Genomic DNA, 14809 nt, shown 5'->3' with positions numbered 1-14809 from the left:
TTTTTGTATTTTTAGTAGAGTTGGGGTTTCACCATGTTGGCCAGGCTGGCCTCAAATGCCTGACCTCAGATGACCCATCTGCCTTGGCCTCCCAAAGTGCCAGGATTACAGGCCTGAGCCACCAAGCCCAGCCCTCTGAGGAATTTTTCATCACTCCTTTCTCCTGTCATTCTTTCTCCAGCCTCAGGCAATTTCCTGCCTCAATTTTGTTTTCTTCCTTTAAGGAATGTTCCATTTTATTTGGCAGACAAAATGAGGTTACTTAGAAATCATCCTGAGTCTCTCAAGGATTATTTTTAAGCTTTCTTAAAGTTGGTATACATGAGCCTTTAGTCTAGCTCCAGTTTGGATCTCCCATGAAAGTATGACTTTTCTGAGTTTCTGCTCAATGCCCCACATGTTCAAGATCTTTCCACTTTAACTGGTTGGCATTCAAACATCTCCCAGCTTGGTGTGAGCTCTGAGAGTTTTTCATCTTATAACTCCCTGGCAGTTTTTCTTTTTCACCTAATGTAACACATATGCATCTATGTCTACTTAATTATAAGTTAATAAACTTCTCATTTTTAAGGCTTACATGTATATTTTCAGAAGCAGCAAGGTAGACAAAAAACACTGGTGAAAATTGTATCTGATCCTAAAGTCAGTCTTTTGGAGACTACAATTTCATTAGATGGATGCTGACAGCCATCGAGAGAAAAGGAAATCACGCTGAGTTTCTGGGGACTACTGCAAGAAGAAAAAGAGAACATAGAGAGCTGGCCTCAACCTCAAAAGTGATCCTACATCCAACCAAATTAAAAAATCCACATGAAGTTTCTCAAAACCTATTACAAACAATTTATCAAGATAACTGGTTAGCACTTGGGGTACAATGTGATAACCAGACGTCATTTTTCTTGGAAAAATCAGGGTTAGAACCATAGCTTTGACTTCATTATCAATACATGTAACCAACAATCTGGGCTCCTCTATGGAAGTAGCTTAAATGCCTTGCAGATTAACCATGGACTAAGAATTTTCTTTGATCTTCAATACTCTTCCAAAACACACAACCCCAGGGCTCCATTTCTCACCCAACATAATTATACCCGAGCAGAGCATTATCTAATAATATCAAGCCAGGAAACTGTCTTGGGGTACTAAGGTGAAAGGATTTAGCCAAGTAGCAACCCAAATATGAACAAGGAAATGAGCCTAAGACATATTAAGCATTTAGAATAAGCCCCACCTGACTGACGACCAAGATAGATTAAGCTTCATCTTTAATTATTGATGTTAATGATCTGCCGTGAGCAAGACAATCTCTAAGGTATTTTCTAATTGTGAAATATTATTCTGTCTTATGTGTCAGACATAACTGATAGCCTAACACTACGTGTGCTTTGCTGACATTTCTGTCTGTCTTACCAAAAGTAAATAGTTCAACTGTTGTCATCATCTAAAGGTGCCACCACTTTTATTTGTTTACCAGATCAGCAGATGATACTGGTCCATTACCCTTGACCTAGTCAGACCTTGACAAAAGACTTAATGGTGCTATTTAGGATGCATTTCCTTGCTGCTTTGTGCAGGTGGCTTTCTCATTGTTGCATAGACAGTGATAGGAACATCAGTTATTGTCAGGCAATGACTTCCAGGGCACCTCCGGAGTTGCCTGAATAAAAAAGCAAATGACATGTAGTTAGATATTAAAAAGAGGAAATTTTTTTTCAGAGCACCAAAGTTTGATTGTATATTTTACTGTTTTAAATCACTTTGAAATCTCTGAATGTCATAAAATGAGTATAACATGGTGATGCTGATGAGGCACCCATTTTAGACTGATATAACAAAGAAATTGTGGCCTCTGACATACATTTAATCACAGAAAATTCATATATTCAAAGATAATCCTCCTGATATTCATTTTAAAAGGTATGCAATGATTGCTAAATGGCAAAACAAAAGTGCATAGTTACAAACATAAGAGATAATATCGTGGCAATTCATGTGCATATGCACCCTAAATAGCCTCAGTTGAGTGATTTCAAAACAAGAATGTTTGTGGCAAAATACAAAACTGAACATAGTATTTCACATACTGTTCAAATGTTGATAGAATCTCATATTTGAAATGGCCCTTAAATGACACCTAGTCCAAAAATACATCTAGTATATGAATTTCCTTTCCAACATTCCCACCAAATAGTCATTTAGCCTTACACATTTCTAAAGACCGGGAGCTCACTACTTCCCAAAGTAGACTATTTCATACTTGACTAACTCCAATTTTTAAGTACCTACACCTGTTAAACTTAAATCTGTGTTCCCAAAATTTCCAACCCATGAGAATCTAACAATGTAGTATCTAAGGTTTTGCTATAGTAAACATCACAGAAGTGAAACTAATCATTCTGTAAAAATACTTTGTCTCACAGAATCTTCATACTCTATATCACTCTTTCTGTCAAAGGTCACAGCACAGCCAAAGTGACACTAATCAAAGCCAAAGTGACACTGAATCTGAGGTCTAAGTCTTTTTCATATTTTTAGCCTTATGCCTAGCACAGGGCCCTACACATACTAGCACTGAAGGTTTGTTTGTTTAATTGAATGTTATCTAATCGTGAAGCTATCAACAATCTATTAGGTTGGTGCCAAGGTTAATTGTGGGTTTTTTGTTAATAGCTAAAAATGTACCAGAAAGAGAGAAAATGAATTGGTCTATCATCAAGACTTACAGAAATACAAAATACAGACTCCATACTAAGGAAACCTGGGCTCTGTTCATACTAACTTAGAAACAACAATATTTTGGAATTGCTGAGGGTTTTTTCTTGCTAATACTGAATATCAGCTGAAGGTTGTATTGATGATAGCCAGTACGTATTTCCTCACTTGTGAGGATAGAAGACTTTACCTGGTTGGTGACATCTCCTTCCCATTACAGGCAGCACTGGAGCTCAGCCCCGGTTCCAGCCCAATTGAAGAGTCTCCTCCTTCCACTGGAAACCTCCTTGGCTGGGTTCCAAATCGAAAAGGCATAATTCACTGAAAACCTAGATTAGAAAGTTAAAATATTGAAAACCTAGATTAGAAAATTAAAACGTTGGGGCTGGAGATAGATTGTCTTCAAAGGCTTGTATGGAATGTTTTAAAGAGTCAGAATCTCACTATGTCACCCAGGCTGGAGTACAGTGGTTATTCACAAGTGCAATCATAAGGCACTACAATTTTGAAACCCTGGGCTTAAGCGATCCTCCTGCCTCAGCCTCTGAGTAACTGGAACTACAGGTGGACACAATGTGCCTGGCCTTGGGATTTTTAATATTACTATTTTGTTATAGACGTATAGAAACATTCTGAATGTTATTCTATTTTTAAATAGCTAAAAAAGTGTTAAAAATTACTGTATTTCACAACCATCCCTTACGTACAATTTTAAGTCTTGCAAAAAATACAAAATAGCCACTAAGCAATGCAAGGAAAATGTACCCTATGGTTAACATAACTGAAGACCATTTCTGCTGTGTGAAAACAAAATTCAGTTTGCCTTTAAATGGTTGTTGCAATCAACAAGCACCTCTCTACCTATCTATGCTCTTCTCTTCCTTTGGAGCACGGTTTCACATTCACTGAAATATCTTCAGCTAATCCTTCTGTTCCAGGTGATTATTCATTTCCCCCCTGCTTCTCTATAGTCACAGTATAGTCCCTGGCTCTGGCCCTTCCCAACTATGTGATCTTAGTCAAGGTACTTACCTATATTTCTCAAGGGTACATTGGTGATAATATTTTCTACTTCTAGGATAATAGTGAGGATTAAGTAAGGTAATACACGTAAAGTGCAGTGCCTAACACACAGTAAGTGCTCAGTAAGTGTTAACTATTACTATTCAGCAGGTACTACTGAGCATTAGTAAATGCATAGAAATGTCTGCAAGTATACCTGATATATGAAATTTATTATGAAATCGATATGATTTATACACACAAACATATATAAATGAACTCCTTACTGCCTACCTTGGAACTCTTCCCTACCCCATTGCTCCCACCCTTCACTCACTATGGCCAATGCAATCCACTAAGCCTGAATTTACATTTTACTTACTCTATAACTTACTTTTATAACCCCCATTATCCACATTTTCATAGCAACCTTTATTTCTCCTTGGTAACAGTTATCCTTCTAATTCAGGGTTTCTCAATCATGACACTATTCACAGCTGGGATCAGATAGTTCTTAGCTGGGGAGGGAAGATACTGTCCTGTGCACTGTAGGATGTTTTGTAGCATTCAAGGCCTTCACCCACTAGATGCAAATAGTACCCCTCTCCCAAAGTTGTGACAGTACAAAATGTCTATAGACATTGTCAAACGTCCCCTGGTGGGAGAGACAGGCAAAATTGCCCACTGTTGAGAAACACTATCCTCATTTTGTGTAAATGTTTAATATCCCCCCTCATTCCAAGTCTGTCTTTGTCATCACTGAATACTTAATACCTAGAACAGCGCTTGGTTAGCTTTATCTTGAAATAATTTGCATGTATTCAACTATTAGTACACAAAGGATAGGAAAAATTTTAAATGGTGCAACTATTTCTTACACTTAGTATAGTATTCTATGCCTAAAAGTAAATGTTTATTGGTGGTAATAATAAAATCAAATTAAGGTTTAAGAATTTTAATACAATAACTTTTGTAGACTGTGTGTCAATATCAAGAAAAAAAGTGTTTTGTTCAATGATGATTTAGTAAAACCATAGTAAACTCTGTGGTTTAGTATAACTACCTGTCTATGCAGGTATTAACATTTAGCTAATTTGATCAAGGATAAACAGACTTACCAAAAGAGGCTGAGTCTGATTCCTGTAGAGGTGAATAAATCAATGCTTTCTACTGGCCTTCCATAGAAGGCTGGAATTGCCAAAGGAATGATGATCAAATGTTCCAGTGACACCCGGAAATTATGACATCAGGAGATTCTTTCACATAGTTTCCTACCTGCTAAAGAATCAAACATCTCAATGCATAGCTCCAACAACAAGCTAAGGCTTAGCTAAAAATTTTCTGTAAAGCTTTTTGGAGAGTTTCATTCTTGTTTTTACTGGCTTATTTCCCTACAATATTAGTATTTTCATCCATGAATGGGGACCTACAGTCTGATCCATCTGTACAAAATCAGAATTGAGATTCTTCTCATTTTATATCCTGTTTTCCTCATTCTCTTTCTCTCCTAGACCTTCTCTTATAATATCCCAAATAAATACAATCTATCTGTATCCTCATTCCACTCCAATATCCTCAAACCCAAATTATACCTTTACAAATTTCTCTATAACTTTTACATGGGATTCTTTACACCCCCTCTCTAATGCCTGGACTAACCTTTTTTTTTTTTTTTTTTTTTTTTTTTTCCTGTTTCCTCAAGAGAGTCTTCAAATTCCCAAATGGCTGGAAGAATTACAATTGTGAAAGGAAGAACACACCTTGTACTGTCCTCATTATTCTGTTCCCTGGGCCCCGGGCTGCTTCTCTGCTGATTTCTCTAACGGCTCTCCCTCTCCCAATTCATTTTTGGCTTCTAAATCAATAGCTTACCTCATGAACAGCTGCTCTACTCAGTAATGTTTAGTTTAACCCTTACACCAGAACATAACTCTTCAGCTAAGCAGTTTTTCAGTTTTCATATCTGATGATTAAACCATTAAATGTTAGTGAGCATTCTTACCACTGTTGTGTTTTCACATGACTCATGTTATAGAACACTGGCATTTTACATAAAAATTAACTTGATGTTGGATACAATCTTACCTCTACCTTCTTTTTCTTACTAGGGTACTATCTGTGAATAAGTTGATCACCATTTTAGCTGGGAAAACTGATGGTGTCACAGTCACACAAACAAATAATTGCTGGCCATTGTTAGCTAAGGTATCATTAGGACCTAAATATTTAGTACTTAGGATGGCAAAAAAAAAAATAGTTTACATGTTTGAGAAGTGGTAGCAGTGGGAAAATGATGGGTTTCGGCATCAGAATTAGGTTTGATTTTTTTTCTTTTTTTTTTCTTTGAGACAGGGTCTTGCTCTGTCACCCCGGCTGGAGTGCAGTGGCATGATCATGTCTCACTACATGCAGCCTCAATCTCCTGGGCTCAAGCAATCCTCCCACCTCAGCATCTCAAATAGCTGGGACTACAGGTGCAAACCACCATGCCCAGCTAATTTTGTATTTTTTTGTAGAGACAGGGTTTTACCATGTTGCCCAGGCTGGTCTCAAATTCCTGGGCTCAAGTGATGCACCCACCTTGCCCTCCCAAAGTGCTAAGGTTACAGGCATGAGCCCACTGTGCCCAGCCAGGTTTGAATTTTGACACAATGTTAACTCTGAGATTTTAAGCAAATCACTAAAAGTTTGTCTGTAAAATGGTATTAATTCCTACCTTATAAAGTTGTTGTGAGGAATTAAAAACAATTTAACATGTATAAAGCCAATGACTGGGACACAAGAATTCAATCAGCACTACTTCCTACATATTTTTGTGTCATTCTTGAAATCAGAGTATTAAGACACTGATTTCACTTTTTAGTCACCGATATATATGAAGTAAAATATCTGTAAGTGGGATATTCTTAAAATTCTGTAATTTACCATTTTAACTAGTCCATTTGCCATACCATGTTTCTTTAGAATGGGTGATACAATGAAACAAATCAAACGTTAGCCTTAATGATGAAACTTTACAACAGTAGAATGATACATCAGAACACAAAAGGAACTTGAGTCTCCAGCATATTTTCATAAAGCAATAGATACACGGAGCAATACAAATGGTGAATAAAAAGATGGGGAAGTATCCAAATACCTCCTTAAGTATCATAAGCTCAAGAGCAATAGTCTTTCAATTCTCAAGATATTAATTCATGAGATGCAGAAAATGAGTGATATTTGAATTTGTCATGTTCTAAGAAAAAAAGACCCATGGACTTCATTCATTCATTTAACGAATATTTGCTGAGAATCCACCATGAGTCAGGCATGTATTAAGTGTTAAAGATAAAAGGTTAAGCTAAAACAAACACAGTTCCTGTTGTGGTAGAGTTTATAGGTTACAATAGGATTTGTTTTGGTTTAGGATATTTAATCTAAATCTAAAAGATGAGTGGGCATTAATTAGGTGGCAATGAGTGGGAGACAAAAACATTGACACAGTTGAGGAGGGGGCAAACAGAGGAAAACAGCATGTGCAAAGGTCATGCCAGTAAAGACAATAAAAAATCTGAAAGGCCAGCATAACCAAAGCAAGGAAAACAGAAAATAAATAGAGTCTGAGACATAAGTACAGACCAAATCATGCAGGAGCATAAACTCAAGTTAAAATTTTAGACTTTGTCTTATGAACAAGGAAGCCCATCAAATAATTTTAATTTCTCAGGACACATATTTAGGTTTCATTGATTTTTCTCTATTTTCTATTTACCATTTACTTGATTTCCACTCCAATCTTTATTATTTCTTTTCTTCTGTCTACTTTGGGCTTAATTTGCTTTTCTTTTTCTAATTTCTTAAAGTAGAAGCTTAGGTCATTGATTTTAGTGCTTTCTTCTTTTCTAATGTAAACATTTAATTCTATAGATTTCCACCAAAGCGCTCCTTTAGCTGCATTCCACAAATTTTTTAATTTTGTATTTTCATTTCCTTCAGTTAAAATTTTTCTTTTTTTTTTCCTTGGCCTATGGGTTATTTACAATTATATTGTTTAATTTTCCAATATTTAGGAATATTCTACTTTTCTGTTACTGATTTATAATTAGGTTCCATTTTTGTTAGAGGACATTCTTTGTATGACTTGAATCCTTTTAAATTTACTTAGACTTGTTTTTATAGCCAGAATGTAAACTGCCTTGGTAAATGTTGCACACATACTTGAACGTATATGCTGCTGTAGTTGGCTTCAGTGTTCTATATAAGTATTTTCCAATATTTAGGAATATTCTACTCTTCTGTTCTGATTTCTAATTAGGTTGGTTCCGTTTTTGTCAGAGAACATTCTTTGTACGACTTGAATTCTTTTAAATTTATTTAGAGTTGTTTTTATGGCCAGAATATAAACTGCTTTGGTAAATGTTCCACATGTACTTGAATGTATACGCTGCTATAGTTGGCTTCAGTGTAAGTAATTTGTTGATTGACAGAATTGTTCAAGTCTTCCACATTCTTACTGATTTTCTATATACCTGGTTTATCAACTATTGAAGTAAGGGTGTGAAATCTTCAACAATAATTGTAATTTTATTTACTTCTCCTTTCTATTCTGCAGTTTTTAGTTCAGGTATTTTGAATATGTGTATAATTTATAGATAAATTATACCACCTCACATACACTAGAAGAACCGTATAAAAGTATAGTCCATTTCCCCTCCCACTACATATAATTTTGTTGTCATATTTTAATTCTATCTATAGTACAAACCCCATACACATCGTTATACATTTTCTTTTAAGCAATTGTCTTTAAAACAAGTGAAGTCTTTTATATTCATCTACATATTTATCGTTTTCAGTGCTCTTTATCCCTTTGAGTAGGTCCAGATTTTCATACAACATAATTTTCCCTTTGCTTGAATGTTTTCATTTAACAGTGCTTGTCTGTTGCTGATTAATTAATTTAGCTTTTATATCTCTTTTTTTCATATTCATTGTGGAACAATATTTTAACTGGGTATAGAATTCTCAATTGTCAGTTTTGTTTTCTTTAAGTACTTTGAAGATTTGGGTCCACTATTTTCTGGCTTGCATTGTTCCCAACAAGAAGTCTGTTGATTTTTTTTATCTTTGTTCCTCTATATGTAATATGTCTTTTTTCTCTGGCTGGCTTTAATATTTGTTTTTTTATCACTGATATTAAGCAATTTGATTATAACGTACTTGTTGTAGTTTTTTTTCTGTTTCTTGTGCCTAAGATTCACCGAGCTTCTTGGATCTGTGGGTTCATAATGCTTATCACATTTGAAAATTTTTTAGCCTTTGTTTCTTCAGATATTTTTTTGTTCCCTCCTCTGGCATGCCAATTACATGTATGTTACATTGTTGAAAGTTGTCCCACAGTTCACTAGTTCTCCTTTTATGAAAAATCTTTCTGTTTTCTGTTTTATTTTGCACAGTTTCCTTCACTACCTCTTTAAGTTTGCTAATCTTTTCTTTTGCCTAATGTCTAATCTGCTCTTTATTCCATCCATTTTTCACCTTAGATGTTGTACTTTTCATCTCTAGAAGTCTAATTGGGATCTCTTTTATATATTTCTTTGTCCCTTCCCAATCAGCCTGGGCTTCCTTCTGTCCTTCTGAACATATACTGCTTTAATGTTCTTTTAATTTTATGTAATTGTTATGTTTACTAATTCTTTCATTTGTGCCATTTCTTGTTCTGTCTTTAACTAATTTTTCACCTCACTATGGGACTCATCTTTGCATATCTGGCAATTTTTGACCTGAGTGCCAGGCATTGTGATTTTACATTGCTAAACAATTTTATTTTTATTCCTCTAAGTATTTTTAAGTTTTGGTCTGGGACACAGTTATTTGGAAACAGCCTGGTTCTTTGGAGGCTTGGTTTCATGCTCTCTTAGGCTAGATCACAACAGCCTTTCATCTAGGGCTAATTTTTCTCCACTACTGAGGTACCTTTCTGAGTATTCAACTCAATGTTCCAGCTATTTTAAGGTTTCTCCACTCAAGATACAGGGAATGTGAATTAGTCCTAGCCCTATGTGAACCCTAGGAAATGTTCTGCCCGCTTATTTCCAACGGTTCTTTCCTCAGTGTTACTTAGTTTCCATGAATTCATGCAAGGATCAGCACTCAGTTTAGGCTCATGAGCAACTCCCTAAAGATTTACAGAGTTTTCTTTTTGCATACTCTCTCCTCTTTGGCATTCTGCCCTGCAAATTGTAGCTGTCTGATCGTCCAAAATTTCTAACTCTGTCGCCTCAACTCAATGTGGCCATTGGGTTGTGTTTGAACTCTATTCATTAGAAAGGTGACATTAGGTCTAGCCTACCCTCAAGGAGAGGGGCTTACACAAGAACAGGAGACAGAGATCATTGGGTGCCATCTTAGAGGATGCCTACCACAGATGCTGTATTCTGATGTAATGTCTGAGAATGCTTGTGCAGTACACACAAGCATTTATCAAATATTTCTGGCTTTCTCTTTTCCAGAAATTGAAATTCCTGGCCACCTTATGATTACTTGCAGCCCATGTGATTAGTTTTAGTCAGTGAATTATAAGCAACCATTAATTGCTAGTGCAAGACCCTCTTGAGCTTTGTCGCTACCACAAAAACCAGAAATGTATCTCACATCATAAATAAAAATCAACCAAAATTAGTTCAAGACTCAGACGTAAGACCTGAAACTAAAACTACTAGGAGAAAACAGGAAAAAAAAATCTCCACAACATTAGTTTGGGCAATGATTTCTTGGATACGACTCAAAAAGCACAGGAACAAAAACGAAAGTAGACAAAAGGGACTACATCAAACTAAAAAGCTTCTGCACAGCAATGGAAACAATTAATAGAATGAAGAGAAAACTCACAGATTAGGAAAAGATATTTATAAACCATACATCTGCTAAGGGGACAACATCCAAAATACATAAAGAACTCAAACAACTTCACAAGAAAACACATAGCCCAATTAAAAATGGGCAAAGAATCAGAACAGACATTTCTCAAAAAATACATATAATGGCCCACAGATATATGAAAAAATACTCAATATCACTAATCATTAGGGAAATGAAAATTAAAAAACATAATGATATTTATCACCTCACATCTGTTAGAATGGCAGCTATCAAAAAGATAAAAGATAAATGTTGGCTAGGATGTGGAGAAAAGAGAGCCTTTTTAACACTGGTGGTGGGAATTAAATTAATACAGCCATTATGGAAAACAGTATGGATTCCTCAATCAAAAATAGAATCACCGTATGATCCAGCAATCCCACTTGTGGATATATATCCAAAGGAACTGAAATAAGTATGTCAAAAAGATATCTGCACTCCCCATGTTTACTGCAGCATTATCCACGATAGCTAAGATATGGAAGCAACCTAACTATCCATCAACAGATAAACAAATAAAGAAACAGATAAAGAAAATGTGGTATATATACACAATAGAATACTATTCAGCCTTAAAAAAGAAGAAAATGCTGTCATTTGTGACAACATGGATGAACCTGGAGGACATTATGCTAAGTGATATTAGCCAGCCACAGAAACACAAACACTGCATGATCTCACTTATATGTGGAATCTAAAAAAGTCAAGCTCATAAAAGTAGAGAGTAGAATGGTGGTTACCAGAGGGTAGTAAAGCTGGAGGGTGAGACAGGGATAGGGAGCAGAAGATGTCCAAAGGATACAAAGTTTCAGCTAGGAGGAATAAGTTTTATAGATTTATTACCCAGCATGGTGACTAGTTACTAATAATATATATTTCAAAACTGCTAAAAGAGTAGATTTTTAATGTTCTCATCACAAAAAAAATCTGAGTATGTGAAATGACAGATATGTTAATCAGATTGATTTAATCATTCCACAATGTAAATATTTATCAAAAAATCAACTGTACCCCATTAATATATACAATAATTAATTTAAAATCAAATAAATCAAAAACTGGACCAAATAATGGCAGATCATCAGCCTGAGTGCCAGAAGGGGGATACCATAAAGCATAGCCCCCAGACACCCTCAACGGACATGCATCATGTACAAAAAAAAAAATGTGTTGTTTTACACCACTGAGATTTTGGGGTTGATTGTTACCATGGCACAACAAAGTTTATGCTGATGTATACAGACTTTTGTCCAGACTTAGGTACCGCTATAACAAAAACCTAAAATATAAGTCACCACACCTAAGTGGTCAAGGAGCAATTAACAAGGAAACTGTTGTGGAAAGCTAAAAGGATAGTGATATATGTCACTCAGGAACAAACCTATTGGGAAAAACCTTTGGAAAACTCTGTGATAGCCTAGAAAGAATTTGATTTAACTAATGAATTTATATGTTGGGAGAAGAGGCTGGAAAACAATAACATGCCAGTTGCTATTGTTTGTCAAGTTATATGAGAAAGAGATTAGCTCAGAAATGGCGATGTGTACAAGCAAGAATAAAAACAGAACACCCACACATTTGAACTATATTTCAATGACAACTTACAAAAGCTATAGAATAATTTTCTTCTAAAATATTTTATTCCCCTTCAGAACTCTGCAGCATGTTTTCAGTGCCTTCCCATACTGAATGTGCTATAGATGAGTCTAAAGTAGTCCAATTGTTTTTTCTTCATCCCACTCCCCTGTTCATTTCATGCCTAGGTACCTAAAAAATTCTTTCTTTATTCTGAAAAGTTGAATGACTTAATGAGGTTACATGTCTTGGTGTTGATTTTTCTGTAGAAATTGTCCTATAGAACATAGTGTGTATCCTTTTAATCTATGTATTTTTCTTCCTTTACTTTTTATATCAAGCACATTTCTTCCTCCATTTGCTGTGGGCACATGTTAATCTTACGTTGAGTTATCTTTGTCTCCTCCATACATATTATTTTTAATAACTTTCACATCTTCGGGTTTTGCCTAGTATTCTGTCATTATTTTAAGCCTTTCCTCTACATTATAATTTGATGTGCATCTCTCTAGTCTGCTTCTTAATGCTTTTAAAAATTATTCCTTTAAGTCCTTTAAGGTGGATGTTGTTTTCAGTTAATTTCCTTAGTTCTTTTATCTCCATTTTATTTCATTTATTCATCAAATATTTACTTACTATCTACTATATGCAAGGTACTATCCCTAGTAGTGGATAAAAATCACAAGACTCAGCCCTCATAGAGCTTGAGTCTTATTATTTTGGTATCTTGTCTTTAAGTTCCTGTTTTATTGCATTCATATTCTTAAGTTCTTCTTCAGCACAAAATATATATGATGAATTTTCTTTTTTCCCCTCTTAGGCTACGTTTTACCCCAAGGTCTTGTACTTTACCCATCTTTTACATCTTTCCTTCCTTCCTCTCCCCCTCCCCTCCCTCTCTCCCTTCCCTCCCTGTCTTCCTTCCTTCCTTCAATATTAGTAGTCCATAGGATTCCCAATGATTTTTTTTCTCTTTTTCATTTTCAGCATGTGGAATTTTGTTCACTCTATTTGCTCTGTATGTTAGTCAGCTATCAGTATAATAAAACTGCACCCCAAAATTTCAGTGGCTTCAACCAAAAACATTTCTTTTCCTTATAAGATTCTGAATAGCCCGCTGCAGTTCAACCAGTCTCAACTTGGCTAACCTGGGTTTGCATATATGGAAGTTTTGGAGTGGCTGGCATGTGAGGCTCTACCTTGCTTGACTCTTAAGCAGAACTGTCTCTCAGTCTGATTCTCTACAGACTGGAGTTATTAATAAGACATGTTAGGACTTTTCTTTCCTATATGTGGCTTCTGGGGAATAATGATTGGGACTGCATGAAGGGTGGGGCTCTGCAAAAGCCAGTGTATCATCTCACCTAGCACTGATAACACACTGATACAGACCTATTCACATCACTGCCTACAAACTGGACCAAGACTTGCAAATTTTGGAAGCCCCAGACTTTGGGACTTTAGCATCAAGATCTAAAGTGCCCAACTCTACCTCTACCACTGACCCCATACTCAGTAAGCAGTCAAGAATAAATCCAGCCTACAAAAATTTACTGACCAAAAGCTGCCTATTACCAAAAGATATAAAATCCATTGCAACTTTAAACCTACCAGCTACCAGAGAAATGTAATAGTAACTACTACATGTCTTGGTGGGACAACAAAGTGTTCTAATCAATTGAATATTACAATTCACATTAGCACATATTCATAGTACATACCATATAACTTTTTATTAAACAAAGAAGACTTCTTAGAGTTTCATAGTTCTTCAGAATTTTTGTGGAAAATATTTTATTAAATAAGTACTTGAGTTCTTAATTAAAATCTGGTCTAATTTGATCAATAGAAGTTTACATATTTTAATGTTTGACAATTTTAAGGAGTTGGTAGTGGTCATAATGCCTAATTTTTTAATCTTCTCCTCCTCTATCCCATCTAAATGCCTAGTGTTAATCTCATCTCTTCTATCAGACTTCTGTTTACTCATCTACATCCTCAACCACTGAATCTTATTGAACTTAAAGTCAACGCCATACAATTCTTTGAGTATTTCGCGTGTATGTCTTCAATCAGATTGTAAGCTTCTTGGTACTGGATCTATGCCTTAATTTCTTTTTAATCTTCCCAGAAAGCCTACAAGTTAATTTGGGGAGTATACAGCGTTTAACAAATACTGGTGGGGTCTGTGATCTTAGCTTTGCCATTTTTGTCAAAGTGTATAACCATTTAGTTCCAATTGTGCCCTGACATGTCTGTTTGTCTGCGGTTTCTCTTTGCTCAACGCCATTGTTCATTTTCTATTAGAATAAAGGTCTTGTTAGACAGAGATGCTAACGCAGCGTCCCGTGGAATCTGAATAAACGGACTGATCCACCGCCCAGGGTGTTGAGGCTGTGAACAAAAATTAAACCTCTGATAGCCTACAAACAGCTTAACGACACATATTTAAAAATATCACTCCAAAGCCTAGTTACCCGCCAGTTACCCCGGCCTCCGGAGCTGCCGATGCTCAAAGATGTTGACAAGGCAGTTAGGATCTGCAGTCCAGAGGCCCAGTCGCTATGGTAACGGTGAGACGCAAGTGCACCTGCGCGGCCTTCTGACGGAAAACCTT

General features: G+C 35.8%; 1 protein-coding gene across 5 annotated transcripts; it reads right to left on the bottom strand.

The window, feature by feature from the left end:
• FAM229B (family with sequence similarity 229 member B) lies at positions 1–14745 on the bottom strand. Of its 5 annotated transcripts, none has more exons than XM_005551616.5 (4): positions 14670–14745; positions 4833–4989; positions 2903–3041; positions 564–1657 (listed from the first exon to the last, which is right to left on the bottom strand). In XM_005551616.5, exons 3-4 carry the CDS (start codon positions 3025–3027, stop codon positions 1540–1542), a joined length of 243 nt encoding a protein of 80 aa, XP_005551673.1. In that variant the 5' UTR covers positions 3028–3041; positions 4833–4989; positions 14670–14745; the 3' UTR covers positions 564–1539. The 5 variants fall into 5 exon arrangements, with proteins under 5 accessions (XP_045247586.1, XP_005551673.1, XP_005551671.1 ...); XM_005551614.5 differs by having other exon boundaries at positions 4833–4992; positions 14681–14745; XM_005551615.4 differs by having other exon boundaries at positions 14681–14745.
• Between the last annotated feature and the right edge of the window lie 64 nt (positions 14746–14809).

Source organism: Macaca fascicularis, chromosome 4, assembly GCF_037993035.2.
Source record: "Macaca fascicularis isolate 582-1 chromosome 4, T2T-MFA8v1.1".
Lineage (NCBI taxonomy): Eukaryota > Metazoa > Chordata > Mammalia > Primates > Cercopithecidae > Macaca > Macaca fascicularis.
Note: the sequence above shows the minus strand (reverse complement) of the source record. Positions and strands in the feature narration are given on the sequence as shown.

Bases quoted from the DNA above. Each gene is read 5' to 3' on its own strand.
- FAM229B (XM_045391651.3), bottom strand. From the start codon at position 3,027: ATGCCTTTTCGATTTGGAACCCAGCCAAGGAGGTTTCCAGTGGAAGGA. The intron at 1,658-2,902 runs GTAAAGTCTTCT...TTTTTTATTCAG, and splicing joins AAGGAGATGTCACCAACCAG to GCAACTCCGGAGGTGCCCTG.